Here is a 25874-nt window from a genome sequence, read left to right as displayed (position 1 = left end):
GAGCGCCGCCCGCGGCGTCAGTTTCGGGGTTCAGTTGCGGGAAGCCGCAGCTCTGGCAGCGTTTGCAGGGCTGCAGTCGGGGCTGTGCCGCTGCATTTGAGGGCGCTTCTTGTGGCCGCGGCCCGGCCCGGAGCGTTGCCGCTCGGGAGAGCTGCCGGCCCGGGCCGGGCGGTTGCCGAGGCGCACGGGGAATTTGGCGCGGCAGCGGCCGAGCCGCTCTGCCGGTGCGAGCCGCCGTGCGGAGCCGAGGGCGGCTGGCGCCGGGCCGGCCGAGGGCGGCAGAGGCGGCGCGGGCGCTGCTGCGCCGGCCCGGCCGGTGCCCGCCGCTCTGTCCGCTCCGGGCGCGGGGCTCGGGCGCCGCCGGGGTCCCCCGGGCAGGGGGAGCGGGCGGGGGCGGGGGGGTCTCCGGGGCGGCGCCGCCCCTGCTCGCCGGAGGAGCCGCTTTGCCACCGGGAGCCGCGCTCCGTCCGGGGCCGGCAGCGCGGGGTTCGGCTGCCGCAAGTTCTTGGGTGTCGTGGTTCGGAGGTGCTCTGTAGGGATCGATCGCACGGTTTTGTGTGGGTCGCAGTGGGTGTGCGCTAAGGGCTCTGGCGTTCTTCCTGACCGGTACGGTTCTCGGTTCAGGTGGTGACGATAAAGGTTTGGTTTGAATCGAGTTCTGTAGTCGGATATTTTTTTTGCCGGGCTATTCTGTTTTTAAAGGCGTGCAATGGTTTCTACGGGTCGTTGCGCGAAGCAGCGGCTCGGATTTTAATTCTGTCGCGGTGGCTTTTATTAGCGTGGGCGTGTAGCGTTTGTTTCGGTGGGTTCGAGGTGGCGTCGTGTCGTTAATAGCAGCGGGGTTTTTAAAATCTCTCTAATTGCGTTCGTGTTTATCGTCTTCCAGGGCTTTTATTGATTTGGTTTGTTTGATTGTAGTGTATGTTGTATTGTTACGGGATCATTTGGGAGATATTGTTAATGGTTACGTTTCTCTTTAGGCTTTGTGTTTATTTCTGGGTGGTATTTTTATTTTGATCGAATGAGGCTCTATGCGTTTATTCTTCAGCTGGGAATAATTTTTTTGTTGTAAATTAAAGTTGATTTGGTTTGGGGGACTTTTGTTTTACAAATGTATTTTCTTTTGGTTTTTTCCTTTCTTTTTTTTTTTTTTCTTTTCGTTTTTTGTTGTCCTTCGACGTATTTGGTGGTTGTTGATCAGTTTTATTTTTGGGAACGTGGGTATTTATATGGTGGGTCTTTTTAAGTAGTTGTTTGTTTTTGTTGTTTTGTTTTGGTTTTTTTTTAATTTGGGTAGTTATTTTCTTATTTTTTAGTGGTTGAGATTTTTTGGTTTTTTTTTTTTTTTCTATTTCGTTCATTAGTTCGCTTTCTAAAGTTCTTTTGACAGAGTATTGCTTATTCTTTGAGTTAGTGTAGATGTAGAATTTTGGTTAGTTTTTAAAATGACGTTCAGGGTCAGTGGCACTGATTGGAGTTGAGCGAGTTGGTTTGGGTTTTTTTAGAGGCTTTTGTGATTTGCTGCGTGTGTTTCTCCAGGGTTTTCTTTTCGTTTGGTTCCATTTTTCTGATGTGATGAGAACTGTCAGTGAAAAGAGTGTTGTGTGTTTTTTTCGCTGGCAGTTGTTTGGCTGGTGGAGGTATCTTGATGGTTTTGGAAGACATTGGTGGGAATTCGATGCTGTTTGTTTTGTCCTTGTATTTAGGAATTGGATTTTAAATGTAAAATTCTAAGGATAGCTATCTTTAAACAAAACAAGTAGCTGTGCAGAAATGGGAATAAACTTTTATTTTGATCTATTCGATCTATATTTAAAATTTAACAGGTAACATAAGTCATGATATATTCCAAGAAGATATTGTATTTTTTAATAGAGCGTTGTGTATGTTTATAGATATATCAATAGAGATGATAAATATAAACACAGCTCAAAGGAAATTTTAAATATAGAAATGTGTTGCGAATCTATGCAGATATATATATATAAAATTATTAAAGGATTGTAAATCTAAAGTGACATAAATCCATACAACACGTAATACAAGTGATACTGTATATATCTTATTATGATCTATTATAGGAAATAGCCATAAATCTAGTACATCACTATGATATAATATCTAAAACATTATAGATATGGTAAATGTAAATACAACAATATTATTAAAAGTAGTTTAAAAGAAAGGAAGGTTTTGTTTTTTACTTGGCAAAAGCAGGGGTTTTATGATAAAAACTACAAATACAAATGATAGAAAGGTAGAAATCTACTTGTAAAAATATCTCATGACTACATCAAGATGGATATAAAAATTGAAAATATTAGAAAAAAGAAGTTGTAGCAGTAGATTTGGTACATAATAAAAATAATAATTTATCTATATGATGTGAATAATATATATGTGATATGTAATTATGAAGAGAATGCATCAGTATAAACTGTGACTATAAAAGTGAGTATAATTATGCAAGCTATAAATATAAAACGATTTCAATATAGTTTAAAAGAAGGGTTTTTTGGTATTTGTTTGGTTAGAGATGGGATTTTTTTTTGGAATAATAAAAGTATGATAGAAATCTAAATCAAAGTATAGAAATATGCAATCAATATATAATGATATTGATAAAACCACAAAATATGAATAAATACAGATAATAGGAATAGGCATAATAGATTGTATAAACGACGTAACACATCAATGTCCGGTATAAATATGCGTGTGAATAGAACTAGGAAAACTAGAACTATAAAATTTATTTCAAGAAGGCTTGAAAGAAAGGGGGCTTATTTGGTTCTTGTTTGGTAAGAGGCAGGTTTTTGGCATTTATTTTTAGAGGAGTTTTTTGCGGGGGGGAATCGCCCCTGTTCTTTTTTGCCGCCTTGGCTGCCCGCAGCCCCAAGGCGCGCGGCGCCCCCGGCTGGGGTGGGCGGCAGTGCTGCCGCCTTGTGGGCAGAGCGCGGTACTGCAGCCCGCCGCCGCCAGGCAGCCCTCTTGGGCGTGGCGCGTGGCGGAGTTTGTTTGACCTTCTAAAAATGGCGGCCCAAAGGGCGGGAAACCGGAGGACCCCGGTGTGTCTATCCGGACTGCCTGCACGGAGCACCGACGCCGCCGCGGCGCCGGCGGAATTTTTGTGGCGTTTTAGGTGTACCCGAGACGGGCTGTGCGGTCAGCGGCGCCGCGGGCGGGCGTATTTCGGCGGTTTTCTGACCGGCATCTGAGTAACCGCCTCTCTCGGCCGAGGGGGTCCTCCCACGGCCGCCATGTTGGGAGTGGCGCGTCACCAATGTCGCGGGAGTTTGTTTGACCTTCTCAAAATGGCGGCCAAAAGGGCGGGAAACCGGAGGACCCCGGTGTGTCTATCCGGACTGCCTGCACGGAGCACCGACGCCGCCGCGGCGCCGGCGGAATTTTTGTGGCGTTTTAGGTGTACTCGAGTCGGGCTGTGCGGTCAGCGGCGCCGCGGGCGGGCGTATTTCGGCGGTTTTCTGACCGGCATCTGAGTAACCGCCTCTCTCGGCCGAGGGGGTCCTCCCACGGCCGCCATGTTGGGAGTGGCGCGTCACCAATGTCGCGGAAGTTTGTTTGACCTTCTCAAAATGGCGGCCAAAAGGGCGGGAAACCGGAGGACCCCGGTGTGTCTATCCGGACTGCCTGCACGGAACACCGACGCCGCCGCGGCCCCGACGAGATTTTCTGTGGCGTTTCGATTGCGATGATGGCATTCCGGTTCGCCTGCAGGGTTCGGCGTCGCGGGAAATCGTTTCTAGGGCTCGAGGTGGGTGTCGGCATTTTGATCAGGCAGCTGGCAAAACGCCTACGCCTTGGGGTCTTTCCAAGGGGCGCTGGGGGCGTGGCCGGGGCGGGGCGCCGTGTTGACGAGGTGACGTCATTAGGCGGCACTCTGCCTGCAGTGCGCCCATGCAGACGGCAGGGGGCGCTGTGCCTGCAGTGCGCCAAAGCAGGCGGTAGGGGGCGCTGTGCCTGCAGTGCGCCCATGCAGACGGCAGGGGGCGCTGTATAAATAGAGTATTAAGTATCAACTATCTAGAAGAAGAAATAAAAGCTCTATGTCACCTGCAGCTGTAGAAAATTTCAGGCTCCCATGGAGGAAATAGTTTTCCTAAAATCATTACCGTTTTGGGGTTTTTTGCACTCCCCGGTAGCCTGAACGTTTCTACTGCTGCTTTTTTATTCTAAAGCTAGAATGGAAATCCAAGATTAGAAATACAGGGAAATAAAGAGAGAAAGAAATAAAGAGAGAAAGAGAGAGAGAGAGAGAGAAAGAAAGAAAGACAGAAAGAAAGAAAGAGAGGGACAGGAAGAGAGCGAGAGAAAGAAATAGAGAAAGACAGACAGAAAGAAAGAAAGAGAGAGACAGGAAGAGAGCCAGAGAAAGAAAGAAAGAGTGAGAGAAAGAAATAGAAAAAGACAGACAGAAAGAAAGAAAGAGAGAGACAAGAAGAGAGCCAGAGAAAGAAAGAAAGAAAGAAAGAAAGAAAGAAAGAAAGAAAGAAGAGAGCCAGAGAAAGAAAGAACGAGAGAGAGAAAGACAGACAGAAAGAAAGAAAAGGAAAAAGGAAAGGAAGAAAAAAAAAATAGAAGGAAGAGAAAGGAAGAAAAAAAAATGAAAAAGGAAAAGGGTGAGAGTGAAAAAGAAAGAGCGAAAGTGGAAAAGGGGGTGAAAAAAAGAAAAAAGAGTTGGCGTGGAAAAGAAAGGACATTCGGGAGGGGCGGTGCTGCCTAAGGTGCTTCCGCGCCCAGGAGCGAAGGAGCCGTTTGATCCCCCCGGCGGGACCGCAGCTCCCGGTGGCGGAAAACGGAGCGGTGGCTGTCAGTCCGAGACTACAACTCCTGGCAGGCCCTGCGGCCGTAAAGCGCGGCGTCTGACGCAACGGCCGACGCGCCATATGAATGGCTGGCGGGCCGAGGCGGCCGCGCGCCGGGGGAGTGGGCTGGGCGCGGGGAGCTCCCGGCGCCTCTCCCGCGCGGGACGGAGCCGCGGCAGCGACGCTGGAGGGGCGAAGCCTCCGGCCGGCCGCCCGCACGGAGCCGAGCGGCGCGGAAGGGGCGTCCGCCCGGTGCCTCGGCCTCGCTCAGCGGTCCCGGTGGCGGGGGCTCAGCTCGGGCGGGGCGCGCTGCCGCCCGCCGATGGCGGAGCGCCAGGCGGTGCTTTGCTGCCGCGGGCCGGGAGCTGCAGGAGCCGCCCCGGGCGAGCGGCGCCGGGCGCTGCCGCGGTCACTGTGCGGCGGCTGGCGGAGGCGCGGGAGCCGCCGAGCTGCAGCCGTGTCCCTCGGGCTGCTGCCGCTGCTGCGGGCGGGGGCGGACGAGCGGCTGGAATGACACGGCTGCTGAGTGCCTCAGTGCTCGTGGCTCTTTCTTCCACGCAAACAGATGGAGCGGCATCGCTGAGCAGTAAAACACAGCGATGGCCCGGAGAATGGCGAGCGCAAGGAGCGCGCGGGCTGGATCCTTCTGCTGGCACAGGTGCGATCCGCAAACTCAGCCCCTTGTGCCCCTACCCTCCCGACCCCCAGGGGAAATGCTCTCCAGCCTCGAGCTGCTGCAAGACAAAACGTGTGATTTGACACTAGGGTCCGGAAAAGGTTTCCGTTTAGATTAGCAAATGCCTCAATTGTTCTTGGTTACATCCTAGGATCGGTTTTAGGCAGTGACTTTATACCGCTTGTCGGATTTTTCTTGTGCAATGGTAAGAAAATAGGCAGGTCTGATACTGGTTTCGCTTTTTTTCTACTTCATGTTCCATGAGCTGCTTTTATCCAAGCAATTGTTTTAAAGTTCTACTGTAGGCGTTTCTGGTTCACTTTTTTTTTTTCTTTGCAGCACCCGTGACTTTTTTTTTTTTTTTTTTTTCTCTAAATCGGCAGCAAATATAGCTGAGTAAAATTACCTTGGTTTTCTTCCTTCTTAAATGTTTTTATTGATAATCCTATTTGAATATGCAGAACAAGTGGGTATGTCCTGTAATATATCCTAGCTTTTCTTGTTTACAGGGTACTCAGAAAATACTTTTCCCTTAGAGTCCCACTGAAACATTCTCAGTGCAATCTCCGTTAAGGTATGTGTTTACAAATAAGCCACCATCAGCTGAGATATTTGCCTGTGTACCTTTTCCTGTAATTCAGAGCTTGCGTTCTGTGGTTTTTATGATAAACCTATCAAACTTGCGAAACTGTTTTGCAAGTCTTAATCGTTGAAGGCAGCAAGAAGTGGTTTAAAAGCCTGTTCTTGAGCAGACAAAGGGAAAAAGTGTGAATTTGATGCTGAACTTGTCCTTTTTCATTTGACTTGCCTTGAATGATTTAGGAAGAGAGAGAACTAGAAAAAAGAGAGAAATAGAATTGGTTCTTGGGCCCTCCTAAAATGCTCCCCGTGATTCTGTGTGGAGCCAAAGTGAAGGGTGATGGAACAGAGCCCTGTGCTTTAGAAGGAAATCAATTTCAACCTGATCTCCACCCTGAGTCTCCCTAATTTCTGTTTTTAAAATGCAAACTAAGTTTAGGAAGTGTTGGAAGTTAGTATTTTGGGGAAGAAATGGCAGTTGCACCAACCGTTCCATTTCCCAGAGGCTCTGGGAACGATTCATTTTGTAAGCGCTGTAACTGCAATCGGTTGGTGGTTCGGGGTTGGAATGTGCACTTGCCCTCCTCTAAAGCACTCGTTCATTTGCATTTCAGTGCCAGGAGTCTTGAGAAACTGGAGAAGAGCCCAAGAGACATTTTTCATCCTGAGATACAAAAGGTAGGAAGTGACTTTTTTTTGTTTGGTTCTTTTTCTTTATGATTTCCTGGAAATAGAAGTAATTAAGTATAGATACTACTGGTTTGTTTCTTCCAGTAGCTAATAATAATAATAATAATAATAATAATAATCGAATACTACTTAAACTGTCTCTTTATCCATTGAACTGGCCATTTCAAATCCAAACTTCTAAACAGAAATAAAACCATCATCCTTGTAGAATCTTTAATAGGAGGGGGCTAAAGATGCTGTTTTTGTTGACAGGATTTATTGGTTGTTGAAGGGCAAGAGGTGAGTACAAGCCTAACTACTTCTTGCTCACAGACCCGTCCGGTGAGTACAGCTTTGTATTTTGATGGGCTTTTGATGACTTCTAAATCAATTGCTCGTTACAGTAAAAAGAAGTAATGTTTTTTTGAACCTGACAGCAAAAATAACTTGAAGCACCAACTTAATAATAATTGATCACCCATCTAAGTTAATGGTTTTATGCTATACTATCAAAGTTTAAAGGTAAATTATCGTGTAGTAGGAGATAGTATAAAATGTATGTTCTGATGTGTAGGATGTATGCAAAGATTAGAGGACCCAAATTGTTATGTCTTCTGTTTGACTGTTTACCAAATAATATTTGGTTTTATTTTCCAGGGATCGGTGAATTTTAAATTTGGAATCCTCTATGCTAAGGATGGTCAGCTTACAGGTGATGAAATGTTCAGTCATGGTGAGTTTTCCACCTTCTCCTTAATTGTTTTGCTCATCTGAAAAAAAAAAAAAAAAAAAAAAAAAGGTATGTTTATTATTTGTTACCCTGTTCTGTCCGTTTCCTCAGTATTTGCTGGAGCTCTGCTTACCCAAGCTTTGGGTAAAACAAGCTTTGGGTTCCTTCTGTCCCACTGGGTGTTGCCCAGTTTGGTTGCATCTGGTGAAATTCACCCTGAGCCCTTACAGAACCAGCTCAAACCACGTGAGAGCCATTCGCAGCTCTCTCAGGACACCCGGAGGAGGATGGGTGACGTTTCTGAGCATCTGGCAAGTGTACTTCTATCAAAACTCGGCCTGTGACATTGCTGGGGAAAACCCTTCTGTATCCTGGAGGGTTCCTCAAACTCTGTTGAGGATCCAGGTAGCAGTTGCTCACCTGGATGGTTCCAGCTCCTCAAGTTAACACTTGTACTCTTGCCCTGTAGTTTAGATCTATTGTAGTTTTGTTATTTTGCACGATTTTACGTCTTTGGAAAATAACGTGCGTTTCACTCTTTGGAACCTCTCGGATCATTCTTTGGTGCAGCACCACCTAATGGGACACTTGGCTGCTGTGCTGAAGGGCTTGGTTACTAGGATTGTAAATCCCGGAGAGTTTGTAAGTCTTCTGTCCCCAGGGAGGTATCACGCTTTGTTCACTCTGTTTGTCAGGTGCTGCTTCTCGTCGGAAGTATTAACTTCAAACTGCCCTGTTCTTTTTTTAACTTTTTTTCCTGGTTCTCTCCGTAGGGCAGGGAAGGACTCTCGTATCCCGGTCGTCAGACTCAGCGCTGCCCGAGAAGATACAGAGAGTGTAAAAATCATAAGAAGCAAATAGGACTGCAGAGGAAACAAACTGGAGAGAACAAAAGGTGATATTGTTCTCCTTAGCCTGGATTAGAAACATCCCCTGTGCTTTGATGCCGGTGGCTGCCAGGGGCTCGTTAGGTCTTTTTAGGCAGGTGTAGGTGTTCACTTGTAGGTTCTATTTTTTGGCAAAGGACCATGAGAGAAGTTTATTTCTACATCCAAATAAACATTCATCTTATCTGAACATAACCTGTCATCCCATTTCTGACGTTAAGGACTCCTGTATAAATACTTGGGGAGGTTTTCTTTGTCGTTTCTGAATGGTTCCATTTTGGTTCCATCTACCTGCCGGATACTTGAACGAGTCTGAGGTGGTTTAATTGCATACTGCTTCCTTGAAATTCTGTTGGTCTCTGCTTGGAACCCTTCTTGTAGTGCTCAATGCAAGACTTCTGATGGTGTTTTCTTGCCTGTTTGTGTTTAAGGTCGTGCTCTGATGCATTTACAGAAACCATGGCAGGAGAGAGTCAGCTGCTGGAGAAGAGGAGACAGTATTATCCCTGGGCAGCATAGAACTGCGCTACTGCTGTGTCATCAGCTGTGTCTGCACTGAAAGTAGCCACCTTCACTTGTAGGTAGCTCCTTGGTGCTTTAGGACACGCTGAGGGATTTATTCCTTTTGGGATCCACGATGAGAATTCCCAAGAGAGGTAGTAATAAGGTATGAGATTGGAAAAAAGCCTGTGTCCTTGGAATGTTGTTGTTGTCGTCAAAAGTTAATTTTTCCTTCTTTCTTAGCCAGTAGTCAGCTTTTTGCTTTATTTTTTGTGGGATCAGTACTTGATTGTTTAAAAAATGGCTTCAAAATAACTGCAGCGGCTGGCCACCAGGACCTTGTTCAGATTTGCCTATTTGCTTGTAGCTAAAACGTTTCCGTATTGTTTCTCGTTCTATTGAAGAAACTGCTGCCCAGTCAACTAAGAACTGAACATCTATCTGTCTAGGACATGGGGAGAGGATTTAGGTCGTGTCTTTGTTTCCAGAAAAAAGTTCCAGTGTAGTTTCTAACTAGAGGAAAAGGGGGGGTGAAGACTCGGGGCTCTGATGCCGTTGGGGGCACCCCGAGGTGCCCAGGAGAGGGAGCCCCACTGCGGTGCAGGAGCAGGTATGTTATCACGTACTAGAGAGCAAATGATAAATAGAAAGAGGAAAATTATAAATATAAAAATATTTTTTAAATCGTTAAAGAAAGCGGTTTTTTTTACTTGTCAGTAGGCAGGGTTTTGATGATAAAAATGATAAATACAAAGAATATGAAGGTAGAAATCTAAGTCTAGAAATATATCATAAATACGTACAGATAAAGTTTAAAACTAGAAGAAAAAATCAGTTGCAGCAGTAGATACGATACATAATATAAATAATACTTTAAATACATGTCTAGAATTTTATAGCTATTATAGATAATTATTAATAGATTGCATCAAAAGAAACCATATATATAAATGTGAGTATAACTATACAAAGTATAAAAATATTTCGATACCGTTTAAAAGAAGGTGTTTTCGTGTATTTTTTTGGTTAGAGATGGGGTTTTTATTTGGATTAATAGAAGTATTCTAGAAATATAAATCTAACTATAGAAAGATACAATCGATAGAGAAAGATATTTCTAAAAACACAACCGAACGCCGCCGCCTTCGGGGGAATCGCACGAGCTCGGCCGAAGCAAGGCGAGAGCGGCCGACCCTGACGGCCTCGAGCGAACCGGGGCGAGCGGAGCCGAGGCGCGCCGAAGGCACCGAGCGGCTGGGAGTTGGGCCGAAGCGAGGCGAGCTCTGCCGAAGAGGCGAATGCAGGCGCCAAGAGCCGAGTTGAGGCGACAAGAGCCGACTCGAGCCGAGCGTCTCCGGAGCGAGCCGAGCTCCGCCGAGTGCAGCATCCCGGGCAGGGCGAGGCGCCGGGCCGGGCTCGGGGTGCAGCCGGGGCTCTGGGGGGCTTCCCCGCCTGTCCCTCTCTCTAGCCCTCCTTCCTTCTCCCCGTATTCGCCTTCTCTCGCTCCCTTTCCCCCATTCCCTCTCCCCCCACAAACCCGGCTCCTTCCTGTCCTGTCCCTAGCCCGCTACTCCCTTCTGTTCCCCCTCTCTCCTTCCTCTGCCCAGCCTCCCTGTACCCTCGTCCCGGGCTTTCCCTTCCCGTCCCGCTTTCCTGCGCAGCCCGAGCTCCCTCGCCGCCCTTTCTCATGCCCTGCTCTCGCTCCTCTCTTCCCGTGCCCCCTTTCCTTCTTTGCCCCGCAGCCGCGGGGCTCGGGCTGCCGGAGAATAAAGCCCCGAGGGCCGGAGCCCGGCGGCCCTGGGCCCTTGCAGGAGTCCCCGCGCGGGGCCGGAGGCTCTCGGCGGATCCCCCCGTGCCGCTCAAGCAGCCCGGCCGACAGCGCCGGAGCTGCGGCTTTGCCGGCATCGCGCTGAGAGCGGCCCCCGCCCTGTGCCGGGCCGTCCCCGCCGTCTGTGCCGCTCCCTCTCTCGCTGCCCCCGGCCCGTGACAGCGAGGCTGGGCAGGAACCTCAAGCCTTCTGGGGGCTGCCCCCGCTTTCTTGTTGCAGCAGAATCCCTTGCTGGGGCCATGCACGTGTGGGAAGGGCTTGGGGGAAGCGCTGCGCTGCTGTCCAGGGCAGTCGGATTCGTTCTGAGCCTTCTTTGGGGGTCAGGAAAAGGGGGGGGGGGTGAAGACTCGGGGCTCTGATGCCGTTGGGGGCACCCCAAGGTGCCCAGGAGAGGGAGCCCCACTGCGGTGCAGGAGCAGGTGGGGGGCGGGCGAGGGGCGGGGGTCACGCTGGGTGCCGTCCCCCAGAGGGACCCAAAGCTGCCACCAAATGCGCAGGGAAATTGCATTCCAATGTCTTGGGACAGAGGCTCATGGGAAGTTTTCTCAGCTATCCAAGGCACGGAGCCCTGGAGCCAAGTCAGCCTGAGCTGCTGCGTGCTTGCTGTGAGCCTTGAGGTGAGCGCGCATCATTGCGGGCTTGGGATCGATTGAAATGCACTAAGGAAACCAGCTCTGGGGAGGGAGGGAGGGAGGGAGGGAGGGAAATGCTCTCTTAACATGTGCCAATTCTTCTGTCAAACTCATCAGGGCAGGACAGCGTTCAGACTGAAAGCGTAAGAAGATGTGGAGTGAGACAGAATCTGACAGGAGCACCGGACTCACAAGTGCACGAATTTTGCTTTTGGCTTGGATTTAAACTCAGAAGTTGTAAGGAATTTGGGAAGGAGAAGGGACATTCCAGAAGGAAAAGCAGAAAAAGAAGTTGTTGTTGTTACAGCCCTGGCAAAATCTTTGGTTCTAGCTAATAAAGGAAGTTAGTTGAAATTAAAAAAAAAGAAAAAAACGTGGGTTTTTTCCTTCACTGTTGTATTCGTTGGTGGTAGATGGTGTGTTGTTTTATTTCTTGGTCTTATTAACTCTGTGTAAATAGTTTTTTGAGTGAAGCTACCTTTCTGGATGGGTTGGTTTGTATTTGAGGTAGGATTAATTTCAAGAGGTTTCTTTCCTAGACTTCTGGTAGGTATTACTGGGATTTTGGTTTTGTTTACTGTATGTATCAACAGAGAGATTTGGTAGGGCCAGCTGGGCTGCTGGAGTTTTGGGTGTTAATTTATTAGATGGCTTTTGTTAAACACAGAATAATTATGTAAGTTAACAGCAAATTACCCAATTTATCTAGGTATGCTACCTAAACACAATGCTTTATGTTTTACCATTTTTCTATTCTTCTGCTCCAAGTAGTTGTGTCAAAAAAGAAAGCACTGCTATTTTTCTGAAGAGCTTTCTTCTATAACAAGGCCTTTATTCCCTTTGAATTTGAGTCAGAGGAGCCAAACAGCTGCAGCTGCTCTGGGGGCTTTTATATTTGGTGGGATTAGCCCCCTCCCTTTTCCCAGGCATCATGGGAATGGGAGGCGGGCACCATCGGGGTATATTAACCCCAGCCTTTGCTGAGGGGTTTCATTCCCTCTCTGGGATGTGCTGGGGTAAGAGCTCTCCTGTCATTTCAGTGAAGAGGCTCTTTCAGCTTATCTCAGCCTGTTTTCAGCAGGTGTTTCTGGGCATCTAAAGCAACAGAGAAGATCCTGTGAAGAAAACAGCATGGAATACAGGGAGTATTTAAGGTGACGATTTCGGATTTTGTGTTTAGGGGTGATAAAGCGCATTTGCAATTTCTGGTTTTGTTCTTGTTTTGTGTTTTTATTGTTTTTAGGAGGTGCACAGCTTCCAGAGATCCCAGGTTGTGTCAAGCACAGCACTTCTTTCAGCAGATTCATCATGTCACAGGAGGCATCTGCCCAGTGTCAAAAATGATGTTTGAGATTGAGGCTTCAGGTGACTTGAGGTTTGTGACTGGGAGAGGGAGGGTGAGCAGGTATCCAGTTAGGAGTTATTGGGGGGCAGGGGGGTTTGCAGGCAGCAGGGTGAGAAAGGGTGTTTATTTGAGGGCCCCCCCACACAAGGCTTTTCAGAAGCATAGCAGAGGCATTCCCATGTCTTCCTCACACAAGGTCATCCACTGCACTCACAGGAATGCCATTTAACTTTGCTTTTCTCTAACCCAGGTGCCACTGATAATAAAGGTCACACCCTTGGAATCAGGATGAAGCTGGAGCCTGAAGGAGCCAGGCACACTCAGGAGAGGGCAAGTAGCTGACTTGCTGGGATTTGGCCCACATAACTCATACATTGGTTTTGATTTTCTTTATTGTAGCTGACTGAGAGAGGCTAAGAGGCGATCACGGGGCCCTCCGAGGCAGACTCATTTCAGGTGCAACGTGGATTCACATCACCGATCATCCAAAAGATAAGTCAGGGGCCACGGCCCAGAGATGGGAGAGTAGAGGGTTGGGAGTTCTTGGGATAGATTGAAAAATTAGCAGAGGGAAAAGCAATCTTCTCCAAAAGGCCTCTTAGGACAGCTCAAGGGAGAGACTCCACATTTGATGGCAGCGTGCAGGTGGGCAGGGCAGAGCAGTTCCGGTCCACGTCATGTTGTCCGGTGTACCGTGTTACCTAGTGTGTCTTTGGGGTCCCTTTGGTCAGATATCTCTCCCTTTTCCCCTCGAGGCTCTCACCACAAGCCTAATGTGTCATGTTTAACATCCCCCGGTTTGTCGCGTTCGGTGTCACGGGTGTCTGCACGCGTTTGTGCCGGAGCTGCTCTGCCCTGCCGCATAACCTGCTGCAACAGGAGAAGTCCCGGGGACTTGGAATTTGTAATGTGGGGTGTAGTTGGACTCTAGGTGGGATTTGTCGATGGACACAAGATATCTGGAGCTCTTAAGTTATCCCGCAGCCCTTTGACTTTTGTCCTAACTCTTTTTCAGATTCAGATAGATTAAATCTATGCCAGAGGGCCCCATCCCGGGTGAGGGGTTTCTCCCGAGCAGGTGAGGCACCATTTGTCTCTGCCGAGGAAGTGTAAATGGTGTCTGTGTTACAGCACTGTTCTTTGTCTTTCTTTTTAGGAAGTCAAAGCAGAGAGCAGCAGTCAAGGCTGAGTGGGCAAGGTGAGCATTGAGTAGCGTACAGAAGCAGTGGTTATTGCTCAAGTCTCACTCTCTGGTGCAACTACAAGCATCCATTCTCGTTTGTGCAATTTAGGCAATCGACTCGGCGTATGTCCGGCCCCTGTCACCAACCGGCCGATGCACCGGGTTTCCTGCAAATATGAGCTCCATGGAAGTATTACAGGACTCCGTGATGATGAAGCCTTCAAATTTTCTATTTCACGGTCCCATCCGAGGAGCCCTCGGGAGCGGCCGAGGAGTTGCGGTGAGCGGAGGAGGTAGGGAGGAGGGGGGAGGCTCAACTCAGGTCACAGCAATGGCAAATCACCTCGTCTCCACTTTACCCAGGCGCACCCTGCGACAACGGCGTCGGCCTCCAAGCGAGCCCGAAGCGTGCAGCCCGAGGAGCCGAGCATTCTTAGGAGAAGGGTGAGTAGCAGACTTGTCGTGTTTTGGCTGCCATGCTGCTAAGATCGTGCACTCACGTTTGGTTTCCTTTCTCTTGGCAGACTAAGAGAACAATAGCCCGTGTCAGCAGGGACTTCCCAGACGGTGCATCCGCTTCCTATCGAAGCTGACACGCATCGGCACACCCACCCGTCCGAGAGATAAGTAGAGGGCTGCAACCCACATAGGGGCTGAAAGTGGGGTGCTGGGTTGGGACTCTCTGGGGGGGGGGATGTTGAGTCAGCTCTGGAGATGAGGGTAGCCAAGAAGTGGGCCCTTAGGCCCATAAAAGGAAAGTCTCACTTTTGATCACAGTGCTGAGGTGCACAGGGCAGAGCAGTCCCGACGTGTATCGTGTCACTTGTCTATCGTGCATTATGTGTTGTTTGCATATCTCGGGTCTTTTACCTTAGGCCTTTGAGGGGCCTAGCAGAAACCCTGGCATCATTCTTAGCATCTGTGATCTCAGCATTCCTTGCCCCGGCACCCAGACAATAGATGCGATTCTGATACCTGTCTGAGCTCCGCAATCAAAAGTTCTCTCTTTGGAAGCATCCAGTCAGATGTCTTGTCTTGTCAGGTCTTTTTCTGAGCTGTATGGATAGCTATGCCCTGCCAGGATCCATTATGGTGGATTAGGACTTGTAAGAATCTGATGTTAGGGAGAGGATTCTGACCATAGGATTCCTGGGCATTCATCTTTGCAGTTCTTGAAATAAATCATTCAGTTAGGATCTTCTTCCTCCAGGGTTCTCTGAGCCTCACCATCTCACCATCGGTCTCACCTCGATCATCTCCTTTTGCATTCTCTCAGTCCTTGCAGCCATTTTCCTCTCCAAGGGATTTCCGTCCGTGTCTCGTGCCCATTGTTTGTCACGTCCCGTCCATCCCGTGTCACCGGTGTACGCACGCATTTGTGCCGGAGCTGCTCTGCCCTGCCGCATAGCCTGGTGCAGTAGGAGAAGTCCCGGGGACTTGATGTTTGTAATGTGGGGTGTAGTTGGACTCTAGGTGCGATGTGTAGATGGACACAAGATATCTGGAGCTCTTAAGTTATCCTGCAGCTCTTTGACTTTCATCCTAACTTTCTTTCAGGTGCAGAAGGATAAAATCCAGGGCAGAGCCCCCCATCCCGGGTGAGGGGATTCCCCCGAGCAGGTGAGGCACCATTTGTCTCTGCTGAGGAAGTGTAAATGGTGATTGTGTTACAGCACTGTTCTTTGTCGTTCTTTTTAGGAAGTAAGTCCAGACACCAGTAGTCAAGGTGAGCAGTGGAGAGAAGTAGTTGTTATTGCTCAGCTCTCAGTGTCTGGTGCAGCTCTAAGTTTCCATTCTCTTTTTTTGTGGTTTAGGCAATCCACTCGGAGCCTGCCGAGCCCCCGTCACCAGCCGGCCGATGCACCGGGTTCCCTGCACGTGTGAGCCCTGTGGATGCGTTACAGGACCTGGTGATGAAGCCCAGAACTTTTCTATTTCAAGGTGCCATCTAGGTGGCCTTCAGCACCTGCCAAGGAGTTGGAGTGAGTCGGGGAAGTAGGGGGTAGGAGCGAGGGTCCCCTCAGGTTTCAGCCATGCCAAATCACCTCATCTCCTCTTAACCCAGGCACCCTCTGTGACGACGGCTTCGGTCTCCGAGCGTGCCCGAAGCGTGCGGCCCGAGCAGCTGAGCGTTCTTAGGAGCACGGTGAGTAGCAGACTTGTGGGGTTTTGGCCGATGGGCTGCCGAGATTGGGCACTGATGTTTGGTTTTCTTTAATACAGCTGTCTAAGAGACACCAGCCCGGTGCCAGCAGGAGCTTCCCGGCTGACGAGGTGGCCTTTCTTCGCACCCAAGACCGGCATCCCCAGATGTGCGAGAGATAAGTAGAGGGCCACGACCCACAGAGGGGATGAAAGCAGGGTGCTGGTTTGGGAATTACTGGGAGGGGTTTTTGTTTCCCCTTTGGAGGTGGCGGTGTCCCTGAAGCGGCCCCTTAGGCCCCATAAAAGCAAAGCCTGACTTTGGATCACAGTGCTGAGGTGCGCAGGGCAGAGCAGTCCTGGTGTGTATTGTGTCACTTGTCTTTTGTGTATTATGTGTTGTTTGCATATGTCATGTCTTTTCCCTGAGCCCTTTGAGGGGCCTGTCAGAAACCCTGGCATCATTGTTAGCATCTGTGCTCTCTGCATTCCTCGGCCTGGCACCCAGGCCATAGAACTTTTGACTCGGGATCTCAGACAGGCATCAGACTCTCTTGTCTCTTTAGAAGCATCCGGTCGGATGTCTTTTCAGGTCTTGTTCTGAGCTGTATGGACAGCTATGCCCCGCCAGGATCCATTATGGCGGACTTGGACTTGAAAGAACGTGAGGGCAGGTAGAGGCTTCTGGCCGTAGGATTCTCGGGCATCCATCTTTGCAGTTCTTGGAATAAATCATTCAGTTAGCGTCTTCTTCCTCCAGGTTTCTCTGAGCCTCATCAGCTCACCATCGGTCTCCCCTCGGTCATCTCCTTTTGCATTCTCTCAGTCCTCGCAGCCATTTTCCTTGCCAGGAGATTTCTGTCCGTGTTGTGTCCCCGTTGTTTGTCATGTCCTGTCTGTCCTGTGTCACGGGTGTGCGCACACACATTTGTGCCGGAGCTGCTCTGCCCTGCCGCATAGCGTGGTGCAATATGAGAAGTCCCGGGGACCTGGACTTTGTAATGTGGGGTGTAGTTGGACTCTAGGTGGGATTTGTAGATGGACACAGGATATCTGGAGCTCTTAAGAGCCAGACTGTTGCAGGATAACTTGTCCTAACTTTTTTTTCAGATTCAGATGGATTAAATGTGTGCCAGAGGGCCCCATCCTGGGTCAGTGGTTTCCCCCAACCTGGTGAGGCACCGTTTATCTCTGCAGCAGAAGTGTTTGTGGTGACTCTGTTACAGCTCTGTTCTTTGTCTTTCTCTTTAGGAAGTAAATCTGGGTACCAGCAGTCAAGGTGAGCAGTGGAGAGAAGTAGTTGTTATTGCTCAGCTCTCAGAGTCTGGTGCAGCTCTAAGTTTCCATTCTCTTTTTTTGTGGTTTAGGCAATCCACTCGGAGCCTGCCGAGCCCCCGTCACCAGCCGGCCGATGCACCGGGTTCCCTGCACGTGTGAGCCCTGTGGATGCGTTACAGGACCTGGTGATGAAGCCCAGAACTTTTCTATTTCAAGGTGCCATCCAGGTGGCCTTCAGCACCTGCCAAGGAGTTGGGGTGAGTCGGGGAAGTAGGGAGGAGGACTGATGGTCCCCTCAGGTTTCAGCCATGCTAAATCACCTCATCTCCTCTTAACCCAGGCACCCCCTGTGACGACGGCCTCGGTCTCCGAGCGTGCCCGAAGCGTGTGGCCCGAGCAGCTGAGCGTTCTTAGGAGAAGGGTGAGTAGCAGACTTGTGGGGTTTTGGCCGATGGGCTGCCGAGATTGGGCACTGATGTTTGGTTTTCTTTAATACAGCTGTCTAAGAGACACCAGCCCGGTGCCAGCAGGAGCTTCCCGGCTGACGAGGTGGCCTTTCTTCACACCCGAGACCGGCATCCCCAGCTGTGCGAGAGATAAGTAGAGGGCCACGACCCACAGAGGGGATGAAAGCAGGGTGCTGGTTTGGGAATTACTGGGAGGGGTTTTTCAGTCCACTTCGGAGGTGGCGGTGTCCCTGAAGCGGCCCCTTAGGCCCCATAAAAGCAAAGCCTGACTTTGGATCACAGTGCTGAGGTGCGCAGGGCAGAGCAGTCCTGGTGTGTATTGTGTCACTTGTCTTTTGTGTTTTATGTGTTGTTTGCATATGTCATGTCTTTTCCCTGAGCCCTTTGAGGGGCCTGTCAGAAACCCTGGCATCATTGTTAGCATCTGTGCTCTCTGCATTCCTCGGCCTGGCACCCAGGCCATAGAACTTTTGACTCGGGATCTCAGACAGGCATCAGACTCTCTTGTCTCTTTAGAAGCATCCGGTCGGATGTCTTTTCAGGTCTTGTTCTGAGCTGTATGGACAGCTATGTCCCGCCAGGATCCATTATGGCGGACTTGGACTTGAAAGAACGTGAGGGCAGGTAGAGGCTTCTGGCCGTAGGATTCTCGGGCATCCATCTTTGCAGTTCTTGGAATAAATCATTCAGTTAGCATCTTCTTCCTCCAGGTTTCTCTGAGCCTCATCAGCCCACCATCGGTCTCGGTCATCTCCTTTTGCATTCTCTCAGTCCTCGCAGCCATTTTCCTTGCCAGGAGATTTCTGTCTGTGTTGTGTCCCCGTTGTTTGTCATGTCCTGTCTGTCCTGTGTCACGGGTGTGCGCACACACATTTGTGCCGGAGCTGCTCTGCCCTGCCGCATAGCGTGGTGCAATATGAGAAGTCCCGGGGACCTGGACTTTGTAATGTGGGGTGTAGTTGGACTCTAGGTGGGATTTGTAGATGGACACAGGATATCTGGAGCTCTTAAGAGCCAGACTGTTGCAGGATAACTTGTCCTAACTTTTTTTTCAGATTCAGATGGATTAAATGTGTGCCAGAGGGCCCCATCCTGGGTCAGTGGTTTCCCCCAACCAGGTGAGGCACCATTTGTCTCTGCAGCAGAAGTGTTTGTGGTGACTCTGTTACAGCTCTGTTCTTTGTCTTTCTTTTTAGGAAGTAAATCTGGGTACCAGCAGTCAAGGTGAGCAGTGGAGAGAAGTAGTTGTTATTGCTCAGCTCTCAGTGTCTGGTGCAGCTCTAAGTTTCCATTCTCTTTTTTTGTGGTTTAGGCAATCCACTCGGAGCCTGCCGAGCCCCCGTCACCAGCCGGCCGATGCACTGGGTTCCCTGCACGTGTGAGCCCTGTGGATGCGTTACAGGACCTGGTGATGAAGCCCAGAACTTTTCTATTTCAAGGTGCCATCCAGGTGGCCTTGGGCACCTGCCAAGGAGTTGGGGTGAGTCGGGGAAGTAGGGAGGAGGAGCGAGGGTCCACTCAGGTTTCAGCCATGCCAAATCACCTCATCTCCTCTTAACCCAGGCACCCCCTGTGACGACGGCTTCGGTCTCTGAGCGTGCCCGAAGCGTGCGGCCCGAGCAGCTGAGCGTTCTTAGGAGCACGGTGAGTAGCAGACTTGTGGGGTTTTGGCCGATGGGCTGCCGAGATTGGGCACTGATGTTTGGTTTTCTTTAATACAGCTGTCTAAGAGACACCAGCCCGGTGCCAGCAGGAGCTTCCCGGCTGACGAGGTGGCCTTTCTTCGCACCCGAGACCGGCATCCCCAGATGTGCGAGAGATAAGTAGAGGGCCACGACCCACAGAGGGGATGAAAGCAGGGTGCTGGTTTGGGAATTACTGGGAGGGGTTTTTGTTTCCCCTTTGGAGGTGGCGGTGTCCCTGAAGCGGCCCCTTAGGCCCCATAAAAGCAAAGCCTGACTTTGGATCACAGTGCTGAGGTGCGCAGGGCAGAGCAGTCCTGGTGTGTATTGTGTCACTTGTCTTTTGTGTTTTATGTGTTGTTTGCATATGTCATGTCTTTTCCCTGAGCCCTTTGAGGGGCCTGTCAGAAACCCTGGCATCATTGTTAGCATCTGTGCTCTCTGCATTCCTTGGCCTGGCACCCAGGCCATAGAACTTTTGACTCGGGATCTCAGACAGGCATCAGACTCTCTTGTCTCTTTAGAAGCATCCGGTCGGATGTCTTTTCAGGTCTTGTTCTGAGCTGTATGGACAGCTATGCCCCGCCAGGATCCATTATGGCGGACTTGGACTTGAAAGAACGTGAGGGCAGGTAGAGGCTTCTGGCCGTAGGATTCTCGGGCATCCATCTTTGCAGTTCTTGGAATAAATCATTCGGTTAGCGTCTTCTTCCTCCAGGTTTCTCTGAGCCTCATCAGCTCACCCTCGGTCTCCCCTCGGTCATCTCCTTTTGCATTCTCTCAGTCCTCGCAGCCATTTTCCTTGCCAGGAGATTTCTGTCTGTGTTGTGTCCCCGTTGTTTGTCATGTCCTGTCTGTCCTGTGTCACGGGTGTGCGCACACACATTTGTGCCGGAGCTGCTCTGCCCTGCCGCATAGCGTGGTGCAATATCAGAAGTCCCGGGGACTTGGACTTTGTAATGTGGGGTGTAGTTGGACTCTAGGTGGGATTTGTAGATGGACACAGGATATCTGGAGCTCTTAAGAGCCAGACTGTTGCAGGATAACTTGTCCTAACTTTTTTTTTCAGATTCAGATGGATTAAATGTGTGCCAGAGGGCCCCATCCTGGGTCAGTGGTTTCCCCCAACCTGGTGAGGCACCGTTTATCTCTGCAGCAGAAGTGTTTGTGGTGACTCTGTTACAGCTCTGTTCTTTGTCTTTCTTTTTAGGAAGTAAATCTGGGTACCAGCAGTCAAGGTGAGCAGTGGAGAGAAGTAGTTGTTATTGCTCAACTCTCAGTGTCTGGTGCAGCTCTAAGTTTCCATTCTCTTTTTTTGTGGTTTAGGCAATCCACTCGGAGCCTGCCGAGCCCCCGTCACCAGCCGGCCGATGCACCGGGTTCCCTGCACGTGTGAGCCCTGTGGATGCGTTACAGGACCTGGTGATGAAGCCCAGAACTTTTCTATTTCAAGGTGCCATCCAGGTGGCCTTCAGCAGCTGCCAAGGAGTTGGGGTGAGTCGGGGAAGTAGGGAGGAGGAGTGATGGTCCCCTCAGGTTTCAGCCATGCCAAATCACCTCATCTCCTCTTAGCCCAGGCACCCCCTGTGACGACGGCCTCGGTCTCCGAGCGTGCCCGAAGCGTGCGGCCCGAGCAGCTGAGCGTTCTTAGGAGCACGGTGAGTAGCAGACTTGTGGGGTTTTGGCCGATGGGCTGCCGAGATTGGGCACTGATGTTTGGTTTTCTTTAATACAGCTGTCTAAGAGACACCAGCCCGGTGCCAGCAGGAGCTTCCCGGCTGACGAGGCGGCCTTTCTTCACACCCGAGACCGGCATCCCCAGATGTGCGAGAGATAAGTAGAGGGCCACGACCCACAGAGGGGATGAAAGCAGGGTGCTGGTTTGGGAATTACTGGGAGGGGTTTTTCAGTCCACTTCGGAGGTGGCGGTGTCCCTGAAGCGGCCCCTTAGGCCCCATAAAAGCAAAGCCTGACTTTGGATCACAGTGCTGAGGTGCGCAGGGCAGAGCAGTCCTGGTGTGTATCGTGTCACTTGTCTTTTGTGTATTATGTGTTGTTTGCATATGTCATGTCTTTTCCCTGAGCCCTTTGAGGGGCCTGTCAGAAACCCTGGCATCATTGTTAGCATCTGTGCTCTCTGCATTCCTCGGCCTGGCACCCAGGCCATAGAACTTTTGACTCGGGATCTCAGACAGGCATCAGACTCTCTTGTCTCTTTAGAAGCATCCGGTCGGATGTCTTTTCAGGTCTTGTTCTGAGCTGTATGGACAGCTATGCCCCGCCAGGATCCATTATGGCGGACTTGGACTTGAAAGAACGTGAGGGCAGGTAGAGGCTTCTGGCCGTAGGATTCTCGGGCATCCATCTTTGCAGTTCTTGGAATAAATCATTCAGTTAGCATCTTCTTCCTCCAGGTTTCTCTGAGCCTCATCAGCTCACCCTCGGTCTCCCCTCGGTCATCTCCTTTTGCATTCTCTCAGTCCTCGCAGCCATTTTCCTTGCCAGGAGATTTCTGTCCATGTTGTGTCCCCGTTGTTTGTCACGTCCTGTCCTGTGTCACGGGTGTCTGCACACACATTTGTGCCGGAGCTGCTCTGCCCTGCCGCATAGCCTGGTGCAATAGGAGAAGTCCTGTGGACTTGAAGTTTGTAATGTGGGGTGTGGTTGAACTCTAGGTGCGATGTGTCGATGGACACAAGTTATCTGGAGCTCTTAAGTTATCCTGCAGACCTTTGACTTTCGTCCTAACTTTCTTTCAGATGCCGATGGATAAAATCCAGGGCAGAGCCCCCGATCCTGGGTGAGGGGATTGCCCTGAGCAGGTCAGTCACTGTTTGTTTCTGCAGAGGGAGCATAAATGGTGGCTGTTACAGCAGTGTTCTTTGTCTCTCTTTTTAGGAAGTCAAGGCCGAGTGGGTGAGGTGAGCATTGAGTAGCGTACAGAAGCAGTTGTTATTGCTGATGTCTCAGTTTTTGTGCAGTTGTAAGCATCTCCTCTTGTTTTTTTTGTCTTTTAGCTGGTCCACTTGCCATCTATCCTGGCCGAGCATATCCGTGCCAGGTGTGTGCAGGCTTAAGGTATTGTTGTGGCATCCTTGTCAGATTTGGGAGGTTGTGTTTTCACAGTATCTCAGCAAATTTTCTGCTTTGTTTCTTTGCAGGTGCTGTCGCTGCCCTAGGCACGCCAAGGAACAGAGGAGGGCAGGTGAGTCGGAGGTTAGGCAGGCTGACTCCTAGGTGAGCGTTACACAGCAGCATGCTAAGCGTGTACCTTTTCTTTTCGCCGGTATCTTCCGGGCACCCTCTGGAGTCAAATCAAGATTTGAGGTGAGCCGGGGCAGTGGTGTGGAGGAGTCCCGGGGATTACTGTTTTTGAGGGCAATAGTCAGGTTTTCTGTTTTGTCTTAGGTACCCTGAGGAGGCTCGTAGCCAAAGCTTGGAAACGGCAGCACCGAAGCACACACGGAGAGCATCTCAACGTCCACGTCCGACCAAGGATGGATTTTGTCCGCTCCTCTTCCAAAAGCTAAGTGTCGGGGACAGTGGCTGGGAGAAGGGTAAAAACCTTTACTCTCACAGGAGGCAATCAGATGTCAGCTTAGGGGACAGGTCTGTAGGGGGGCGGGCTCTCTGGAAGTAAAGGGAGAGGGTTTCCCCTCAGCCTCGCCAGAGCCTTTGCCGGGCAGGGCAGTTCCGACCCATCTCCACATTTTCGCGTACTTTGTGTCGTCCGCCTTCCTCGACTCGACGTCGTCACGGATCTTTCCCCCGAGGAGCTCGCCTTCACGTCCGGAGCTACGGCCACGGTCACCCGGCAGTCGGCTTCTTTCTCTAGGCTCGCCGAGCCTCTCGAGCATCCTCTTAATTGCTGTGGCACTAACTTGTTTTAACGAGTTCCGTTTCATCATCACGTGCTCTCGTCATAGGGCTTCCTTTCCTTTGGCATCATCAGCCTCTGGCTCATCTTGCGTTAGGAATCTCGGGTCCCTACGGGGACAGTGCCAGGCAGTTGTCACTCATCTCTGTGTTATGTCGTCTGTGTCTATGTTATGTCGTCTGTGTCTGTGTTATGTAGTCTGTGTCCATTGTCTTACGTGTCACAGGCCTTTGTCACGTCTCGATGCTTTATTGGCACTATTCCGTGCCACATTGCCCATATTCTAGTCACGTTCCTTTCCGGATATCCCTTATTCCGGCATCTTTACATTTTTACTCTTTGAGACAGGAATGTCTCAAAGGGACAAGATGTTCTCATCCGTCTTCCTACTCACTACCGGCTTTGGTAGTGCCTTTTTTTCCACGCCATTCTCTTGGACTTCTGGAGGAAGCGTCTTACACCCTCCTCACGTGACTGCAGAAGTTCTATAGGTTCTATCTTCTCAAAGGGTATAGGGCTCAAGAATTAGTATCTTCCAGAGAGTTACCTCAAGTCCTGGCTTATACTGTATGTGCTTACATTGCTTGTACCTATGCTGGCTTATACTGTATGTACTTATATTGTGTGTACCTATGTTGGCTTATACTGTATGTACTTACACTCCATGTACACTTGCACTGTATGCGTCGGCTTATATCGTGTGTACTTACGTTGTACCACTTATGGTCGGAGCTGCCCTGCCCTGGCACATAGTCACAGTTAGGTAGAAGAGTTATAAAAACTTTACTGTTCATCTGTCTTTTATGGGATTTTGGGTAGAAAATTTATTGGTCCAGAGCGGGGACAAGTCCTAGCTGTCAGATAGCCACTCGTTGACCGCTTCCTGTCGTCTCACAGGTCCCCGAGGCTGCCGATTTCCCCAGAATCTACCATTTGACGTCGAGGAGCGGCAGCCAGAAGAAGCGTGGAAGCGCGTTCTTCAGCGTCTCGAGTAAGAGCCACAGGGAACGTTTAAATGGGAGGAGTGCGTGAGCATGTGTCTGTGTCTGTCTGTGTCTGCTCATCTCTGAGTGTGTGAGTGCATGCTGACTGGATTTAACCGTGTGACTTTTGCTTTTCAGGTTTTTCAACTCATTTGTAAATTTAGAGTAAAAAATCCCTAGCCTGGTTCCCCACCGCCACCCCCGGCTGGGTTTTTTTTCTTTTTTTTTTTGCCCCCCGGCTGGGTTTTTTTTCCCCGGTCCCGGTCAGTCTGCGAGGCGACGTTCATCGCCAAAGTTTGGGCGCGCACCGTCCAGGGACTGGGTATTTCGTCAGGCAGGAGGATTTTTTGGAGGCTCCTGGGAACCATGTTCCTGAGGACCAAGGATTGCTGGGGTGTAATTTAGCAGTTGTGAGGGGAGGGACGGTGAGTTTGTGTGTAATGTGACGGGGGTGTTAATGGTAGATGAGTGCTGTTTTTTGTGTGCTTTTGTTGTTTTGGGTGTCCTGTAACAATAAATCCACAAGTAATGAAAATAGAAAAAGGTTATCATCTTGTGTTAATGTGTGTGTTGTGTTGTATTGCTCTGTATTGCAGTGTGAGCACAGGGTGAACTCTCTCCTCCTTGCTGTGACACCTGGGCTGGCAGGGATGACACAGTGACCTCTGCCAGCCCATGCTGCCTGTGCCATCACCTGGCACTGACGTGTTTGATGAAAATCCTTTCGCTGGGATTTTTCTCCTGAGAAGCCTCAGAACAGAAATGGAACCAATAACAATCTGGTGGCTGTGGAGTGTGGGCTGGAGATGGTTTAGCAACAGGGGCATCTTGGGTTGGTCTCCTGTGCATTGTTTCTACTTGATGACCAATCATGGTCCAGCGGTGTCGGGGCTGTGATCAGTCCCAGGTTTTTATTATTCATTCCTTTCCAGCTTTCTGATGTCTCCTTGCTCTTTTAGTGTAGTTCTAATATCTCATTTTCTTTTAATATAATAGAGATGATAAAATAATATTTCAGCCTTCTGAAAGGTGGAGTCAAGATTCTTATCTCCTCCCTTGTCCTGGAGGACCCTCAAACACCACCACAATCAGCGGCCGAGTGGGTTTGTGCGAGCCCCTCAGGAACCCTTGGCCGGTCCTGAGTTGGCAGCCCCGGCACGGCCGAGAGCGGGGAGACACTGTCTGTGCCCCGATGGTACTGAGGGCACCTGGGCTGGGGGGAGACACTCTCTGTGTGTGCCCCGAGGGTGCTGAGGGCACCTGGGCTGGGCACCTGGGCTGGGCCCCTGTGCAGCACAAGAGACACCAGAGACAGCAGTAGAAGATAAAGGGCCGACTCTTAGCAGGGGTTAATCCAAGGTTTTATTAGGAGTCCCATAGGAGCTCCTGCACCTCAGGGGGCTCCTGCCGAGAGTCCCGGGAGATGTGCCAAGGTTACATTTGAAGGGAGGTGGAAACCGACAGTAGATAACATCCTACCAACCATTAAGTGACCCTAAGGGATGGATGCTGGGGGATAGACATATAGGACAGCGTATGGGGCAAGGCTTGGGGGGCTGACCCCTGGCCTCTGGCTCATCACTCGAGGA

The 25874-nt window shown here is 50.1% G+C and overlaps 1 protein-coding gene and 2 long non-coding RNA genes across 6 annotated transcripts; all 3 read left to right on the top strand.

The window, feature by feature from the left end:
- Positions 1-4955: 4955 nt before the first annotated feature.
- Positions 4956-9871, top strand: LOC118701006 (GTPase-activating Rap/Ran-GAP domain-like protein 3). Of its 4 annotated transcripts, XR_008509061.1 has the most exons (7): positions 4956-5484; positions 6012-6076; positions 6696-6759; positions 7024-7092; positions 7408-7483; positions 8254-8375; positions 8799-9871. XR_008509061.1 is itself a non-coding variant. In XM_054518254.1 (6 exons), the coding sequence occupies exons 1-5, from the start codon at positions 5426-5428 to the stop codon at positions 8319-8321; spliced, it is 294 nt and encodes a 97-aa protein (XP_054374229.1). In that variant the 5' UTR covers positions 4956-5425; the 3' UTR covers positions 8322-8375; positions 8799-9871. The 4 variants fall into 4 exon arrangements, 1 of the variants encoding a protein (XP_054374229.1); XR_008509062.1 differs by having other exon boundaries at positions 7024-7483; positions 8822-9871; XR_008509060.1 differs by having other exon boundaries at positions 7024-7483.
- Positions 9872-13827: 3956 nt separating this feature from the next.
- On the top strand, positions 13828-14504 carry LOC129047110 (uncharacterized). Its single transcript, XR_008509078.1, has 4 exons — positions 13828-13871; positions 13966-14136; positions 14220-14300; positions 14381-14504. It is a non-coding gene; the product is annotated as an uncharacterized LOC129047110 (long non-coding RNA).
- A 7722-nt stretch (positions 14505-22226) lies between these two features.
- LOC129047107 (uncharacterized) lies at positions 22227-24828 on the top strand. The gene is made up of 5 exons (XR_008509070.1): positions 22227-22346; positions 22443-22486; positions 22587-22752; positions 22834-24293; positions 24424-24828. It is a non-coding gene; the product is annotated as an uncharacterized LOC129047107 (long non-coding RNA).
- The last annotated feature ends 1046 nt before the right edge of the window (positions 24829-25874 follow it).

The sequence above is a fragment of the Molothrus ater genome, unplaced genomic scaffold (assembly GCF_012460135.2).
Source record: "Molothrus ater isolate BHLD 08-10-18 breed brown headed cowbird unplaced genomic scaffold, BPBGC_Mater_1.1 matUn_MA505, whole genome shotgun sequence".
Taxonomy (NCBI): Eukaryota; Metazoa; Chordata; class Aves; order Passeriformes; family Icteridae; genus Molothrus; species Molothrus ater.
Note: the sequence above shows the minus strand (reverse complement) of the source record. Positions and strands in the feature narration are given on the sequence as shown.